The sequence below is a fragment of the Pangasianodon hypophthalmus genome, chromosome 14, assembly GCF_027358585.1.
Source record: "Pangasianodon hypophthalmus isolate fPanHyp1 chromosome 14, fPanHyp1.pri, whole genome shotgun sequence".
Taxonomy (NCBI): Eukaryota; Metazoa; Chordata; class Actinopteri; order Siluriformes; family Pangasiidae; genus Pangasianodon; species Pangasianodon hypophthalmus.
Window position 1 is genome coordinate 23,274,374 of NC_069723.1, and position 19,373 is coordinate 23,293,746.

Sequence of the window (19,373 nt, forward strand, 5' to 3'; positions counted from 1 at the left end):
TTGAAAATTGTACACTCCAGTTTTATGCTAGCTTTGTATCTTGTGTATATAAGCACTATGTCCATCTATACTGTACATATGAAATCATTTCATCATATCAAATAATCTTCTTTGTATGTATAGCTATAGATAGCAGACGTCACAGCTGGACTCTTTCTGAAGTGGCCCAGGAACTGTAGGGGTGCCATTTCTTTTGGGAATCTTACCTGTTCTTGGTTGGATAGGAAGAAACAGAAGATTGTATTTTTCGTTTATTTTGTTTGGAACAGGGTAAGTACTTTTTCATAACCTCAGTGACATTGTTAATGTTTATTATTTTGCTGTTACTCGTCCGGAAGCTAATCCTGTGCTAGCTTCTTTTCCATATTTTTCAATATGTTTATATCACAGCAATAAATCTGCCGTCTCTTTGATCAGAAATGAACTAAAAGAGTTGTAAGAGGTAAGTGGTGTGTAAATGGTGTGAATCACACAAACAGACAGTTCATTTGAGGAGATGGTGAAGCGTTTAAAACCCAGAGTTATATATTAAATAGCATGATGGACATAATTAACACTAATCACTGTACACACTGATTATCTAACTGATGTATACAGTATATACAGATTAACACTCATCCTGTACTTGTGTTATATAATAAACAATAAAATAAATAACAGAGAATGATAACAGAGCATTGACTCTTACCTGGAACCAAAGAGCTCTCCACAAACCAGACGAGTGTGGTGGTGGTGATGATGATGAAGATGATGAAGGCCCCTGACCATGTCATCCGCATGATTCTTACTGAACTGGCATCCCTGTTATCCCTGATATCCACTCTCCTCCCTGATTCATCTACACACAAAGAAACACACAGTGCTGTTGAATTCTGGATTCTGATTGGTCAGAAGATTTTCTAGAACAGCGGGTCAGACAGTAGCGCAGGTTTATATTAATGCCCTAGATCTAATAATGCGTTATCGTTTCTATAGCAACAGCTCATTCACAGGGACTTGTACGCAGGAAATTAAATACTAATAATAAAAAAATATGTTTAATCATTGATACGGTGAAGTTTTCTGTAAGGCAATGTTTATTTAACAATGATGGAAGGAGTCTCCAGTGTCAGAGGTAAAGAGGAGTTTACGCTTCTTTGCGGTTTCTCGGTAACATGACAAGCTGCTTTTTTTCTTCACGAGAGAAAACAGTGAGAGGCTGGTGAAGGAACGACTGTTTATAGCTGCTGTAACATAAGTGAGAACAGGATCTAACTGGTTCCCCAGAAATTCTTCAACATTATATGTAACTATAAATGGATAAAAAAGTATGATGTGTCACTTTTTTTTTAATAAATAAGAAATTGTAATCGTGAGCAGATTGCTGTGGTGTAAGAGGAATAAAACACTTCAGGACATGGTGTTATGGGAAAATCATCAACTTCAGGGTTGTAACAGTAACTCCGCTTCATTGATTAGTTTCCTATAACAGCATGACACAGTGTGTTTTATTTATTTATATTTAAAGTGAGTACATTAATCAGTACTGCAAAGAATGATTGTGAGTGAAAATATATTGAAAATCCTATCATCTAACACCTCAAAATATCATCATGAGATTATGAGAAAACAAATTAAAAACAACAAATATGTATTTCTAGACATGTTTAAGAAGGTCAAGCCTGGAACTGTGTCACTCTATTGGCAGGAAAACGTGCAGATTTCAGTGATTTTTTTTCGAAAAAGAAGCCAAATTTTGTCATTTCCCATTCTAATGCAGAACAAGAAAAAACTAAATGTAAGGTTTGGCTACAGAATTTGTACTTATAAACATGCTGTAGTTAAAAAGTCCATATAATAGCACAGAGATTGAATAGTTTTGCTCCTAGAGGTGAGCAATATGGCAAACTAAGTCACGATACTTAAAGGCATTTCCACAGTACACAATATGCATCACAGTGGACAGGGCATCCGGAAAGTCAGGAGCCAGTGGGAATAAGGTGAGCAAGTTTGTCGATCCGAATATATTGAGGAAAATCTGCAAAAACACGATACAGCGGCTGAGAAAATGCGCAGTGTCAAGATGAACGTGTACAGCATACTGTATGTTGTAAATAATAAATACAAAATAAAAGTATATAGTTTTACTCTCATTAGCTCCTAATGTTTCAGACAAGTTTAAGTCTGTTTAAATGATTTATATTATGTGTATAAAAATATATAAGATTTTTAAATGATAGTAAATTTTATATATATATATACACACACACACACAAGAAAAAGGAAAATAAATTAAAAACTGAATTTAATTGAATAATTTAGTTTTAAAGATGAAATAATGTTCTCAGTCAGTTTGTAATTTTAAAAAAAATAATCAGAAAAATATCTCAGAAAAGCATATTGAGACATAATTTATCACAGGATTAATATAATATCGTCACATTGCCCAGTCTTACCCCGTCTGTTCCTCCACCTCCTACATCCCAGTTTAACTCCCAGTTTAATAATGGTGTTCCTGGGAATAAGGCAGTAGTGTGTAGGAACTGTTCCTCAGCTCTTATCGTAGCGTAAACACTATCTCTCTCTCTCTCTCTCTCTCTCTCTCTGGTGGAGTGTTTCCTGGGCAGAGGATTAGACTCGTGATCAGATTTGAGCTACTCTTTGTGACGACTCTTATCAAGCCTTATTTCCACCTCATGCAAAATTATGTATTGCTTCCTCCGAATCAATTTGCATGCGATGATGAGAGGAGCGTTTTCCAGACAAAGAGAGTGCAAGTGCTGTTTTAACCATTTTAACCTCTTTCTAGCATTTTTTGCATCGAAAAATTCACCGCCTCCCGCTAATGTCCAGTGAAGGGCCGGAGGCGAGAGACGGGATTTTTCTCTGATAATTGTGTCAGATAGGCAGCTGGAGCACCTTTCACAAACAATCTGATAAATACCCAATTACCGGGCGGGAGACGCGGGTGACGGGGAAGGACGCAGCACGGGGGGGAAGGCGCAGGATGAAAAAAATAAAGATGGACTCCATCACCCTGCACCCTAACAGTCACAGATTCAGACAGCAAAGAGTAATTATTCAATTACATGAATGGATTAATTCAAGATAATGGAAGATTTATGTGTAACACCTTCCTCCTCCAAATTACACACACTCTTAAAAAGCCAATCAACAGGAAAGCACAAACAGGGAAGGAAAGCACAACAGGGAAATATTTCTTCAAAATACAAAACTTCTGAGGAATCAGGAATAAGAGCCTTGTGCACTAAATAACATAAACTCACGTCATACACTACTACTAATGCTGCTCTACAACAACTATAATAATACTACTATTACTACTACTATCCCTATAATAATACTAATAATACTAGCAATAATAATATAATAAAAATCTCTGAGTAAAAGAAATCACGTTTACTCGCTCTGAGTGCTCTTATAATCACGCTCGCTCTCGTGTTATTTAACAAAGAAAAACATATAATCATATCTAGTCATGTTTTCTGTTTATGTAACTTTTACGGAAGGAGTCTCCAGTGTCAGAGGTGAAGCTGTGACTTTAACGTTTCCTGAAATCTTCAGGACAGAGGAGTTTACGCATTTTTGCCGTTTCTCAGTAACATGACAAGCTGCGTCTTTTTTTTTTTGTCTTATTAACTTCAAGATAGAGTAAAAAAAAGTCTGTAAAAAAAAAATATGCATATATTATAATTTTAAAGATTACATAATTTGAACATTCAATTAGCTGATTTCAGACAGTTTGAATTTTAAATTTTAAATTTTTAAAAATAAAAAATAATTAATGAATTATGATTGTGTTTACGCTTTATCATTTCTCAGTAACATGACAATCTGCAATTTTTTCTTATTAATGACAAGAGAGAGAGAAAAACAGTCTGGTGAAGGGAACAACTGTTTATAGCTGTTACATAAAATGTTATCTTATTTTTCTGAACATTTAATTTTTTGTTCTAAATCAAAACTTTTTTTTGACTCAATAAAACAGAAGCCATAAAATAAACAGATAAGACAAGTTCTTGTATTAAAAAATTAGGGTGCCTATGACTTTTGCACAGTACAGTATATTATTTTTATTTATTTAAAAAATAGTACTGAAAAGGAGAAAAAAATAATAAAAATCTGAAAAAAAAACATTTTATAATTTTAACATCAAATCAGCTGCTTTCAGACAGTGTGCATTTAAATTTTTAAAAATAAAAAAAAATTAACGAATTATGATTGTATTTATACTTTATCGTTTCGCAGTAACATGACAATCTGCAATTTCTTTTCTTATTAACAACAAGAGAGAGAGAGAGAAAAAAAACAGAGGCTGGCGAAGGGACGACTGTTTATAGCTGCTATAACTGGTTTTGTGGACGTTCCACAACATTAAGTGTAACTATAAAGGGATAAAAGTTATGACGAATTGCTCGTTAATTAAAAAACGTGTTGATAAACTGCTGTGGTTTAAGAGGAGTAAAGCTCATTGGGACGTGCTGTTTTAGGAAAATAACCAACTTCAGCGCAGTAACAGTGACTCTGCTTCATCACACCACCTTGTCGATGATGATTTTCCCAGAACAGCATGACCTGGAGTGGTTTAGTCAGCGTAAGGGATAGTCAGAGCTGTTATCCTGTTAGCAGCTGTAGTTTAAGGTACGCTCGTTTAAACACTGACACTTTAACAGCAGAAAATATTATGCAGTATTGAGCTTAAGAAATTTTTTTGAACAAATCATATTTTTTAATTCTTACATTAAAAAAAAAACTCACTTTCTGAAAAGTCTAAGAGGTTTATTTTTGAAAAAAAATAATCAGAGAATTTTTTTATAAGACAAAAACAATTTTCATCATTCACATGAACAAAACAGAAGAACAATAAAAAAGTCATATTAAAACTGAATGGATTTAAAAAATAAATAAATAAATAAACACCATAATATCATTGTATGAATTTTGTGTCTCTTTTTTTAGAAAGATTTTTTTTTTCACAAGGTTGAAGCATTTTAAGTAAATGCAAATAATCTCTGCGATTTAGCTAAACTGTGCTGAAGATTATTAGCGAGAACAGAGAATTGAGCTCTTTTGTGTTCCTCTTTTCTTTCTGTTTCAGGATGATGACAGCACACTGTGTTAACACCATCACTAAACACACACACACACACACACACACACACACACACACACTCCTGTTGACTCCACTACAGAAAGGCTGTAGACTCTGTGAGCACGCTGAAGCATTTGCACATGAATAGCGCTCAGCGGTGTCAGGAGAGGAGGTTAGTGTGTTAAAATTGGGGTGTTTAGCAGGTACATCATCGGGGAAAAGTGTTCCGAGCAATCGGAGAAGTCAAATGCACTTCAGATCATCTCTGACAACACCCACTGTGGCTTTCACACTAATCTCCTGCCTTTCATCATACGAGTCGTGCTTCTGGAGCGAGCCTCTGCGTTCAGCACGAGGGTGAGAGGTAAAGATTTAACAAAGTCAGACTCATCACTGTCCCTGAGATACATTACAACATGCCTCACAAACTGGCCTTACTTTCACTCATTAACACACACACACACACACACACACACGCTTCCAGGTGAACACTGTGCTACAATAAACACTGTCTGATTTCCCGTTTTCCTCTTTTCCACACCTCGCCTGTCCAACGTCACTCGCACGAACCGCGAGAAGTTTCCACACAGACGATATTTTCACTGTCCATCTGCTCCGAGTGTCTGAAAGCGTCGCCGCTGATCGCTGCAGGATCTGATCTCATTCCTAATTCTAATCATTTGTACACTGTTAGATTGGACACTTCACTGTAGGCCTTTCTGCCATCTTTAATCAGTCCAAATTCTCTGCCTTAACTTCACTATTCTCATTTTCTAATCATATTTCACTCACTGTGGCTTTCCTCCCTTCCTTCATATTGCTTTCTTTTCCATCTTTCTTTCTTTCTTTCTTTCTATTTTCTTTAACATCCTTCCTTCCTTCCATTTGTCTTTTCTTTATTTCCTCCCTTCCTTCTTTTTATGCTTCTTTCTTTTGTTCTTTTGTTTTTTTTTTCTTTCTTTCTCTTCCTCCCTTCCTTCTTTTCATCTTTCTTTCTTTCTGTCTTCCTTCCCATTTCTCTGATGTGGCATGTGTTGGGTAAAGAGAGCAGTGTAATGTTAGAGGGATGCACTAAGACAGAGACAGAGAGAGAGAGAGAGAGAGAGAGAGAGAGAGAGAGAGAGAGAGAGATGAACTGAAAGACATAAACGTCCCGGACTAGAGGCCAATCTCGTTAAGTGAGTCGTCAGCTCTCTTTGGCGTGTCAGTGTCACGTGTGTAAAGCTGATGGACAGGAAGTAAAGGAGGCGTGTTTATGGAGCTTTACTCCTCTGCACTCTTCATTACTGTAAAAGCCTTAACCTGCCTGCTGGAGGAGGAGGGGGAGGGGGAAGAGGGGGAGGGGCTTACTGTAGTGTGTATTACCTCTTGTGTGTCTGACGCTAATCACACACACACACTCACACACACACACATACACACACACACACAATATCTACACAAACACAACTGGAACCTGTGCTACTCGACTGAAATAACAATTCCACATGTGCTAAAAGTTATTTTCCTTTCTGTCTTTCTTTCTTTCTTTCTTTCTTTCTTGTTCTACCTTCCTTCATTTTTCTTTCTTTTGCTTCCTTTTTTTCTTCCTCACTTACTTCCTTCTCCCATTTTTTTCTTTCTTTCTTTTCCTTCCTTCTTCTCTTCTATCCATTTTCTTTATTTGCCTTCCTTCTTGCCACCTTCCCTTCTAAAGTTCTTTCTTTCTCTTTCTCCTTGTTCTTCCTTCCCTCTTTCCTTCATTTCCCTCTTTCTTTTGCCTCCTTCCTTTCTTCCATCCACCCTTCCTTCCTTCTTTCTATCCATTTTCTTTCTATACCCTCCTTTCTTCCTCTCTTCCAACCATTTTCTTGTCGCTTTCCTTGCTTCCTTCACTCAACCCTAACCCTAACCCAATCTTCCATCCATTCCTTTTCTTTCTTTTCCTTCCTTCCTCTCTTCTATCCATTTTCTTTATTTGCCTTTCTTCTTTGCTACCTTCCCTTTCTTTCATTCATTCTTTCTTTCTTTCTTGCTTTCTTTATTTCTTCTTTCCTTCATTTTCTTTCTTTTCCCTCTTTCCTTTCTTCCATACACCCTTCCTTCCTCCCTTCTACTCATTTTCTTTCATCTCAATCCTTCGTTCCTTCTTTCCTCTCTTCCAACCATTTTCTTTCGTCGCTTTCCTTCCTTCTTTCACTCAACTCTTCCCTCCAACCTTCCATCCATCCGTCCATCCTTTCTTTCTCTCTCTTTCTCTGTGATATGTGTGAGTAAATGAAGAGTGGCTGTGTTTCCAGGTGCAGGAGGTTCTGCTGGTGCTGATCTTAACCTCAGGTGCTAAACTCCATCCAGCTGGAACCTTTGCTACTGGACTGATGACTGATGGGAAAGTTCCAGTTTTCTGAAGCTAAAATGATTAGATTTTTATTCGGTGGTGGTCAGGATGGTCTGACACTCTGCTGGTCTGACGCTGCTTTTTGAGCAGAGACTAAACGAAACAGCTCAGAACATTCCACCTGACCTTTGACCTACAGATTACTCGCCATGAATTACTTCCATTATTGATTACATTAAACCAGCGGCGAGATGTTTTACCTAAACATTTAAGGAGAAATCAATCTCACAGCAGGTCTGTTTCTAACACACGTGCTACACCACGCTAATATTTAACACTTCACACTCAACACTGTGAGTACCTCAGCGTTACAAGCCGTGTTGTTATTCCTCCTGTTATCTGTTAGCATGCTCATTAGCAGCGTGATGGAAGCAGCAGGATGACTGGAAATGGAGATTAATTTCATCTAAAAGCAGACGAGCAGACCTGCCAGTCCTTATCCATCATTCCACTATCCATTATCCAGGAACAAATTAAACGCTCATTATATCCTGAGGGAGGAGAGGAGCGCTGTGCTACCACCACCACCACCACCATAACCACCATAACCGCCTCCACCCTCGCTGTCCATGATCAATTCATCCCGAGCAGGAAAAAAACTACAACATGACAAAGAAAAACAACATGACAAAGTTAAGCTCCTTCAGTTTTCAGAGCTGGAAAATCCGGACTGTCTTTTTTACACGCATCCTGATCAGTGAGGTGAGAGATATTTAACCCATATTTAAAGCCCTGATCAGACTGGATGAGTAATTATTCCTTTCTCTTCTCTTCTTTTCTCTTCTCTTCTCTTCCTTCCTTCCTTCCTCTTCTTTTTTTCTTCCTTCCTTCTTTTGTTCCTTCTTAGTTTTTTCTCTTCTCATCCTTCCTCTTCCTTACTCTTACTTCCTCTTCTATCCTTCCTTGCTTTTCCTTCATCTCTTCTCTTCCTTCCTCCTTTTGTTCCTTCTTCCTTTTCTCCTCTCATCCTTCCTCTTCCTTCCCCTTACTTCCTCTTCTATCCTTCCTTTCTTTCTCTTCCTTCCTTCTTTTTTCACCCCCTTCTCTTCTCTTCATTTCTTCCTCTTCTCTCCTTCCTCCCTCCCTTCCTTCCGTATCTTTCCTTCGCTCTCTTCTTTCCTTCCTTCTGTCTTTCATTCTTTTGTCTTCTCTTCCTTCCTTTCTTTGTTCCTTCCTTTCTCTTCCTTCCTCCCTCTTCTCCTTCCTTCCTCAACACCTTCCTATCTCTTCATTCCTTCTTTTTTCTTCATTTCTTCCTCTTCTCTCCTTCCTTCCTCCCTTCCTTCCCTAGCTTTCCTTCGCTCTCTTCTTTCCTTCCTTCTGTCTGTCATTCTTTTGTTTTCTCTTCCTTCCTTCCTTCCTTCCTTCCATATCTTTCCTAACCTATAGGATGGAGCATCAGAATGAACGTGACTATAAGAAAGTAAACCGTACGTCATGCTTTTTGTTAGCAGCAATGCCAAGGAAATTGCCTTATATACATATATACATAAATATGCTTATACCATATACACGCATATATATCTGCACATCTTTTCCCAATTAGTCCGAATAGTGTTTAGAATGTGAGAGGGGAAATAAAGATAGGAAGCGCTGTGTAACAGGATGCACACTCTGCCCCACATTTCACATTACAGCTCAATTCCAAGGTGCGCAGAGCGCTGTGCCAGGGCAGCCTTCATCTGAAAGCAGTCCAAGTGCAATTTGGCCGTGGTGATTGGATCAGCGGGAAGAGGAACAAAGCAGCCCAGGTTTCTTTTGTGTCCCTTTGTGTCCTCCATGTCAGAAGTCCACGCTGGCAACAATGAAGCAACTGCCACTGCAGCTACAGCATTCATTATCTCCAGCAAGGATCGCTGGCTTTGCCCTACTGCAATCATAACTCTAATTAAAAGAGATGCTTTGTAAGCATGGAGGTTATGCAATGTTAATTATGCGCGTGCCGCACCGTACACACAATCCCTAAATGCCACTTGTCATTGTTCTGCTCTAGCACTTGTCACTGTGCTGCTGTGGAAGCGCCAGATCTCTCCCCAGAGTCTTCCCACGCACAGGGATGCAAATACATGTACATTTTGAGGTAGACATTCAGGCTTAAGATATGATAAGTAAGGAATAAACCACATCATGGAGTGCTGTTATAGTGAAATAATCAACAACTGGGTGGTGTGATGAAGCAGAGTAACTGTTGCCAAGCCCAAGTTATTATTTTCCTATAACAGCATGTCCTAAAGAGTTTTATTCCCCTCATACCACAGCAATAAAAGGAACTGGACATGTACTTTTTAACTGGTTATAGTTACATTTAATGTTTTGGAACGTCCATGAAACAAGTTAGTTCCTGTTCTCACAAGTTAGTTCCTGCTCTCACAAGGTAGTTCCTGTTCTCACAAGGTAGTTCCTGTTTGCACAAGGTAGTTCCTGTTCTCACTTGTGTTACAGCAGCTATAAACATTCATTCCCTCACCAGCCTCTCTCTCTTCTTTCTCTTTCTTAAAGTTTCCTGTTTCAAAAACTTAAAGGTGCACCTTTACCTCTGACTGTTACAAAGCACTGACACTGGAGACTCCTTCCATAAATATTAAAAAAACATCTCCTTACAGAAAACTTCACCACATCAACAACTACACAGCTGCAGCTGCACTACTGTCAAATGAAAGGATGGTGGGCAGAAGGAATAATGGACAAAAATAAGGTCTTGAAGATAAGAAAAGAAAGAAGGAAGGGGGGAAGGAAGGAAGGAAGAAGGGAAGGAAGGAAACAAGGAGATTGAGAGAGGAAGAAAGAAAGGAAGGATAGGTGGTTGGACAAAGTCATGGACCGCAGACGAATGGAAGAGACGAATAAACAGTGGAAAAAAGGAAAAAAGGAGGGAGAAACGAAGAATGGGAGGACAGTGTGATGGACGGATGAAAGGAACGACTAATATACTGTACACGGTAACAGGAACGGCTTGTCACTGACATCAGAAGAGAGTAAAGCTGCATGCTGGAACATCGTACTCTCAGACGTTCAGTGATTTTATTTCTTTTCCTGAATTTAATCAGTTTCATTAAACTGGTGCGTCTGTGATGATGCGCAGTCACAGAATCGCTCCTTAACTTCAATTAGCAAAGTAATCTGCACTTTCAAATTATTCAAACAGCAAAGATTACAAATAAAATATCAGATCTCTAACAGGATCCCACACACGCCTGATTAACGTGTTTAATTATGCGATATTCTCAGATAACTCCGCCCATAAGCCTGTGTTAATTACTGAGGAAAGTAGGAATAAAGAAGGGGAGAGGCAGACGGACAGACAAACAGGAAGGAAGCAAGAACAGACTGAGGGAGAATGGGAAGTCAGGAGGTAGAAGGAAATATGAGCATGTGGACCAGTGGATGGAGGGAAAGAAGGAATGATGAAAGGAAGAAACAAGTTAGAAAGGAAGGCAGGAATAAAGAAATGATGAAACGAAGGAAGTGTGGGCATGAATGAAAAGAGATGAAGGGAAAAAAGGATTAGATAAGATGTAGGAGTAAGAAGGAGGAAGGGAGGAAGCATCCTAGGAAAAAGGAGAATGGAGAGAAGGAACAAAGGATGGAAGGAGCATAAAATGAAAAGTCTCAAACGAAGGAAGGAAAGAAGGAATTAAATTAAATAAAGAAATTAAGTTGAAAATCCCACAGAAAGAAAGGTGAAAAGTCCTGAATAAATATTGGAAAAAAGAAAACATGGGCAGACAGAGAAAAAGCAAAAGGAGGGAAAGACAGAGGGATGTAAGAAGGGACAAAAGGAAGGAATGAGAGAGGAAGTAAGAAAGGAAATTAAACAAACTTTAGTCCTACAGAAAGGCAGGAAGGAAGTGAGAATAAAGAGATAGAGAACAAAGGATGAAATAAAAATAAAATATAAGGGAGGGAGGGAGGGAGAGAGAGAGAGAGAGAGAAAGAACGAAAGAAAGAAAGGAAGGAAGGAGAGTACAATGAAATTTTATATAAATAATGAAATAATATATTATTCTTATAATATTCTTATATCTTATAGAATTATATAATATACTTTCTTTATATAAATAAAGAAAGAATTTAAAAGGAAATATACTATAGAGAAGGAAAATCCTAACATGAAGGAATAAATAATGGAAGGAATAAATATATTTCCACCAGGTTTGGTACGATGGGAGAAAGAGGAAGCAGTTTTATATTTTCATATCTCTGTTCGTTTGGGTTTGTCGTCTATCTCCGGTGGCGTATTAACATAAACTGCTTTAGCGCATGTCGGTTACTGAGAGGAGACAGCGCTGCTCTTCCTGAATTTGAATTTGTCCTTGAGGTTTGGAGATGAAGCCGTTTTATCAGTGAAATATCAGGAGTGTTTGTGTGAGCCGTCCAGGCGAGCGATGAGGAGACCACAGTGTAAAACCAGGGGGAAGACAGGACATGAAAGAGGAGGTCAAACATGGAGGTGATTTCCATCCCTCAGTGAGCTCAGCCCTCCCCCTGGAGCTGAGGAGATCCACATCAAACGTTAACCTTAGTGACCACAGAAGCTAGAAGGTCAGGAGGCTGGGTGCTGATCGTTGTGTTTACAGAAAGCACAAGGTCAGAGCCGGCGGCGGATCCGTCTGGAGCTTTGTCCACATGAGAGCCGCTAGATTAAACACATGAACGGTGATTGCACTTCAGCACCTCTTCATCACAGAGTGCAGCGTGAGTGAGCTGGTTGAGGGATTTCACAGTCTTCTGGGATTTTTACTGTGTTTACTGTACATAATTCATACCTGCTGAGCCACTCAACCCTGCACACCACTCAGAATCAGCGCAAATGTAGCACTAAATGGCTACAACGAAAAAGGAAGTGATTTAAAAGTCTAAACTGGCATGCAGGAGAAAGTGCAGTTAGTACACTGTTTAAAAAAAGTACTGTGAATATGGACTGAGACTTACTCAGAGCCTAACTGAGCCATTTAAAATGTACTTTTCTTTCTTCTACCATTAAAAAAACAAAACCTTCACACCTAAAATGCCAAATAAAAAAATAACAAAAAAGGTGTAGGGCATATTCAGAGGTAGCAACTTCAGTTCGTTTATATTACAGATCAATTTAATGTCCAGAAGTCCAAAAGTTTGAAAGGTTGGAAATAAGGAGACTAAGTAGAGAAAGGAAGGAAGGACTATAAAATGATAAATGAAGAAAGGAAGTCCAAACAAAAGCAAAATAAAAAATAACTTCAGAAAAAAGGAAGCGCAAAAGGAAGGAAAGACGTCTGTAAAGACATCCAAAAGGAAGGGATGAACAAAATCAGGAAGAAAGGATGACTGAAAGGAAGAGAGTAAGGAAATCTGGATGTCTGTAAGGATGGATGGAAGTCCAGAAGGAAGGAAGTCAGGAAGGATAGAAGTCAGGAAGGATGGATGTCTGTGTTTCTTTCTTCTGTCATTCAAAAACAAAAACCACTTTATGTGTATAAAATGCAAACAAAAGAAAAAAAAAGAAAGAATAAAAGTTAAGTATGAAATTATTACAGTTAGATTTAAAGGAAGGAAGTCCAGAAGGAAGGAAGGAAGGAAGGAAGGAAAGAACAAACGAACGAACGAACGAACTAATTATGTCCATAACTGTGGAATTATACAAGTGTGGAATTCTTTCCAGTCTGGAAAGAAGGAATTCTGGAACGAAGAATGGAAGTTTGAAAGGAAGGAAAGAAGGAAGTCTGGAAGGAAGGACACCTGAAAAGATGGAAGTCCAAAAGGAAGTCCTTAGGAAGGAAGGAAGGAAGGAAGGACAGCCAGATGGATGGATGCCAGGAGGAAGTCCAGAAGGAAGGAAGTCCTAAAGAAAGTCCTTAAGGAAGGAAGGAAGGAAGGAAGTCCAAAAATTAGGAAGGAAGGCCTAAAGAAAAGAAGGAAGGAAGTCCAAAAGGAAGGAACAAAGGAAGGAAGTCCTGAAGGAAGGCAGGAAGGAATCCACACCTATTTCTCTGACACATTTGGTTTTATAGGCATGAAGAAGAGAGTTTTAGTGGAATGCAGATGGACAGTGTTCAGATGGTTTTCAGATGTTCTCTCTGGGACGTTGTGTTCTTTCTAGGACGTTGCGTTTTCTCTGGGACGTTGTGTTCTTTCTAGGACGTTGTGTTTTCTCTGGGACGTTGCGCTCTCTCTGGGACGTTGCGCTCTCTCTGGGACGTTGCGTTTTCTCTGGGACGTTGCGTTCTCTCTGGGACGTTGTGTTCTCTCTGGGACGTTGCGTTCTCTCTGGGACGTTGTGTTCTCTCTGGAACGTTGTGTTCTCTCTGGAACGTTGTGTTCTCTCTGGGACGTTGTGTTTTCTCTGGGACGTTGTGTTCTCTAACAGACTGAGCAGCTTCTCAGCTGATGTTATCTACAGTGTTGTGCTTTCTACAAATATATAACCGCTAGCCTCAGAGCTTTCAAACATCATGTAAAGATGATCAGTATACCAACACACCTGAACACACCTGTAGAGTCGATGGGATTGTTGCTTGTGTCTGAGTAACAGTTGGGAAATAATTAAAAGAAAGATACTGCAGTAACAATAGTAAAGAGAGGAAATGATCCTGCACTCTGTGTAAAGCACCTCCTGAGTCAATGCTCTTTGATTTATTATTCAACAGACTCCAGTGCTGTACAGAAGAACAAAGCAAAGGTTTTCGCAGGAACTAATCAATAATCAGCATGACACACTGCTCACTAATAAAACAGCAGATTTTTTGGTATTACAATTTGATGAATAATAAATTAGAATGTGCAAGTGAGACAACTGATTGTTAAACATGTGCTAAGTGGCACAAAGATATATATATATATATATATACATACACAGTCAGGTCCATAAATATTGGGACATTGACACAATTCTAACATTTTTGGCTCTATACACCACCACAATGGATTTCAAATGAAACGAACAAGATGTGCTTTAACTGCAGACTGTCAGCTTTAATTTGAGGGTATTTACATCCAAATCAGGTGAACGGTGTAGGAATTACAACAGTTTGCATATGTGCCTCCCACTTGTTAAGGGACCAAAAGTGATGGGACAATTGGCTTCTCAGCTGTTCCATGGCCAGGTGTGTGTTATTCCCTCATTATCCTCATTATTTATGAGCAGATAAAAGGTCCAGAGTTCTTTTCAAGTGTGCTATTTGCATTTGGAATCTGTTGCTGTCAACTCTCAAGATGAGATCCAAAGAGCTGTCACTATCAGTGAAGCAAGCCATCATTAGGCTGAAAAAACAAAACAAACCCATCAGAGAGATAGCAAAAACATTAGACGTGGCCAAAACAACTGTTTGGAACATTCTTAAAAAGAAGGAACGCACCGGTGAGCTCAGTAACACCAAAAGACCCGGAAGACAACTGTGGTGGATTACCAAAGAAGTCTTTCCCTGGTGAAGAAAACACCCTTCACAACAGTTGGCCAGATCAAGAACACTCTCCAGGAGGTAGGTGTATGTGTGTCAAAGTCAACAATCAAGAGAAGACTTCACCAGAGTGAATACAGAGGGTTCACCACAAGATGTAAACCATTGGTGAGCCTCAAAAACAGGAAGGCCGGATTAGAGTTTGCCAAACGACATCTAAAAAAGCCTTCACAGTTCTGGAACAACATCCTATGGACAGATGAGACCAAGATCAACTTGTACCAGAGTGTTGGGAAGAGAAGAGTATGGTGAAAGAAAGGAACAGCTCATGATTCAAAGTATACCACATCATGTGTCAAACATGGAGGAGGGAGTGTTATGGTATGGGCATGTATGGCTTCCAATGGAACGGGCTCATTGGTGTTTATTGATGATGTGACTGCTGACAAAAGCAGCAGGATGAATTCTGAAGTGTTTAGGGCAATATTATCTGCTCATATTCAGCCAAATGCTTCAGAACTCATTGGACGGCGCTTCACAGTGCAGATGGACAATGACCCAAAGCATACTGCAAAAGCAACCAAAGAGTTTTTGAAGGGAAAGAAGTGGACTGTTATGCAATGGCCAAGTCAATCACCTGACCTGAATCCGATTGAGCATGCATTTCACTTGCTGAAGACAAAACTGAAGGGAAAATGCCCCAAGAACAAGCAGGAACTGAAGACAGTTGCAGTAGAGGCCTGGCAGAGCATCACCAGGGATGAAACCCAGCGTCTGGTGATGTCTATGCGTTCCAGACTTCGGGCTGTAATTGACTGCAAAGGATTTGCAACCAAGTATTAAAAAAGTGAAAGTTTGATTTATGATTATTATTCTGTCCCATTACTTTTGGTCCCTTAACAAGTGGGAGGCACATATGCAAACTGTTGTAATTCCTACACCGTTCACCTGATTTGGATGTAAATACCCTCAAATTAAAGCTGACAGTCTGCAGTTAAAGCACATCTTGTTCGTTTCATTTGAAATCTATTGTGGTGGTGTATAGAGCCAAAAATGTTAGAATTGTGTCGATGTCCCAATATTTATGGACCTGACTGTATATAAACATAATCTAAAATTCAAACAAAATATACAATCATATGTGAAATAACGTGGGGCAAAAAGTTTTTTTTCTCAGTTTATATTCCGCGTCTCAAATAACGGTGTAGTGGCACATAAACCTGCACTGTTCCAGACGGAGTACAGAAATACATCGATTGTTAATCCAGTTTCAGTAAGCAATAAATCACTCCATGTTGTGCTGTTAAAGGAAAATAATCAACAACATGGTGGTGTGACGAAGCGGAGTTACTGCTACCACCTCAGCTGATTATTTCCCTATAACAGCACATCCCGAAGTGTTTTATTCCTCTCATACCACAGCGTTTGTAGTTACATTTAATGTTGTGGAACATCCGCAAAATAAGTTCCTGTTCTCGCAGTCGTTCCCTCACCAGCCTCTCTTTCTTCTCTCTCTCCAAGTTAAAAAGACAAAAATAATGCAGCTTGTCATGTTCCCGAGAAACTACAAAGTGTAAACTCCTCTGTCCTGGAGCTTTACTGACTGTTATTCCCTCTTTTTCATGTAATGAAATTTTGAGAAATGTAAGTGAAAGATCTTTGTGCACACTGTTGCTAGTTTGAACTGACTCACACACTGTTCATAAGAATCACACTTACAGCGTGTAAGACGTGCTGACGTGAACAGACACGCGCATATGTTGCATACGTTTATGAATGTAATGGCACTCAGAGTTCAGAAAAACTGTGTGAAATAACGTGGATGTTCCTGCTAAGAAAAATGATTTGCCTTATTAGGAAACAGGTGTTTAGAAGAAACTTTAAATATGAAAAATATAACATTTTATATTACAAAATAAATAGCGAATATGTCATAAGAAATCTTTGTCATTGTAGGAAATGCCTACACACTGACGACTACCATGTTTCAAGAAATAAACTTTACCCATTAAATGGTAGAGCAAGCTTCACATTCTCTCTCTCTCTCTCTCTCTCTCTCTCAAATATGATCATCCTAACATTATGATGTTTTTGAAATACTGGACTCAGATTTCATCAGAAATTCCTACAGATCTGAATGAAGTTGGAAGTTGAAGTGCCACTAACACTAAACCCTTAACCTTCATCAATCTTTTATATAACTGTGTTATTTGAACAGCTGGTGTTTCTGTGGGGACCATATTTAAAAAGAAAGAATAAAAAAAGACATGTCCATTGAGTGGAAACGATAAAAACAAAATCGAAAAAAGATCAAACAAAACAAAATTGAAAAAAAAAATGAAAATTAAAACCTTAAAAACAAAATTGAAAAGATAAAAGTATTAAAATAAAGTCATGTTACAACCTCATACAACCTATTTACAACATAATTTATTTACGTGAGTTGATCATTTTATTTTTACATCATGTGGAAGTTTGACCCCCTGCAACATTTGGGCTTAAACCCAAAAAAATGACGCCATGCCTCTTTGTCTTTTCAAGCTCTATGTGCCATTTCGCTCTCTCATTCATTTTCCAGAAAAATATTTCTCAACAGGCACTGCAACACACCGTCTCTTTCTGCAGCCATCACCTCCACCTCCTCACACGGGGCACCCTGTCTGCTCCACCCTGATATAGATAGATATCCTACCCCTGCTGATTCTGAATCTACATTAGGTCATTTCAATAAAGCGGCGAAGCCCCGAGGCTTCGGCCTGCAGTCTGGAAGCAGCAGCAGCTCCACACATCATCCATCTTAGTTACCCCGGAGTCGGAGCTGCTGACACACACGCTGACGGATGGGCGGCTTGCCTCCCCGATCTCGCCCTCGTTTGTTATGATACTACATTAAAGCACCTAATAGAGTGTGTCAGGAAATATTGAAAATATCACGCCGTGTGTGCGGAGAGCCTTCGGAATGACCGTAATGGATGGATGTTTGTGGGACGCTGCTCTCAAGGTTAGTGATGAGATGACCTCGCTCACTCGCTGCTGCTTTTGAAAGTGTTGACCCTTGACCCTAAAGCTGAGGGAGGGACGCTATCATGGAGAGAGGGATTATAACAGAGGACAGGTCACCTCTTATATTGCAGTGCCCACCTTGTTCCAGTGCCCACATTATCACTTAAATAAAGTTTGCAAAAAAAAAAACTTCTGTCAAAGCTGGACTGGGAATTAAACGGAAAAGCATGCATTCTTTAAGTGCAGTGAGCGTTTTATTTAATACTAGACCAGATCCATAATCTATGCCTGCTTTCACATACTCCATTTGAACAGAACCCTGGTGAGTTCTACCCATCGAAGTGGTTCTTTAGGCAGGTGAGAACACAACAATCACACTCATGTCCAAGCGTATCCGAGCGAGGTGGTCTCGGGCCGCTTCTACCTGAACTCTACTGCAGTGAGAAAAAGATTCGACTCTGAATCGAATCAAACTAAACAACAAATCAAACATCTGCATCTGTCTTTTGTGTAGATGCAGATGTGAGCTGCTAAACGGAGCCAAAGCACAGAGCTGTAGCGCTGCAGAAATGCCATGTTTCCTGCAGATTTGGACAAACAGTAAAAGAAAAGAAAAGCTTCATCTCTACTCATTTATTTAGCATCGGCTCAGTGTTTTCTGTGCTCAGGTACTGTTTGTGATTTCACTCAGTAAAGGTTTTTGCGAGGACAATTTCAGCCCTAGACACCCCTCAGACAGTGTTTTTTTTTATATGTTTTTTGGTTCATTTAATTATGTGCACTGTGAAAAACCAAGCCAAATAGCAAACAAACCAATAATATCTATTTCGCTCTGATTTGGACCTCAGCAAATGGTGTCAAAGCGCCAACTAACAGCAGAAATTCGGCTTTGATGCAAGTCAACAGTTAACAAGTCAATTTTGAAGGTGTTTCATTTGACAGGTTCACGTACATCATTAGTAGTGCACCAACCCAAAATTGCTGACTATAGATAAATATTTCAGTGACAAAATATTGCATTTTGCAAAATATCTTCCAGGAAGCTTTAATGTATTACACTTACTGTATCTTTCTGGTTTAACAAATTACCTCACAGATCTGCATTTTGCAAGACACTTCTCCAGTTATCTGTTTGGGGCTTTAGTACTCCAGATAACATGCTCATATCTGTGTGTTATGTTACCCTTTAGATATTTAAGTGGCCATTATTAATTGTAACAAAAAATTAAGTATGGGTGTTTATGCATGTGTTTTTAACGCATACGTATAGTAAAATATGGAAAAATGTAACACGAGTTATGGAGAATGCATTGCTACAAGGCTGGACACAGCCGTCACTTGGAAGCAAACTGAGTTTTGATGCAGCACGATGCAATAATGCCGTTTCTGTCTATGACGCAAGATGTACAAGGACAGCAATCACTGAGATTCAGACAGCCACAAAAAGCAGAAAGTACTCTTCAGTTTAGTCTCAGAAAATAGCCTAATTATTGCAAGAGGTGTGGAGTCATGAATTCCATCACTTCAG

At 39.1% G+C, this 19,373-nt stretch overlaps 1 protein-coding gene across 1 annotated transcript in view; it reads right to left on the reverse strand.

Annotated features, from left to right (window-relative positions):
* Positions 1-19,373, reverse strand: part of robo1 (roundabout, axon guidance receptor, homolog 1 (Drosophila)) — a 291,196-nt gene that overhangs the window by 261,733 nt on the left and 10,090 nt on the right. Inside the window, exon 2 of the mRNA XM_053239792.1 lies at positions 689-838. Coding sequence (XP_053095767.1) covers positions 689-779 — 91 coding nt within the window. The 5' untranslated portion in view covers positions 780-838. The remainder of the gene's footprint in view (positions 1-688; positions 839-19,373) is intronic.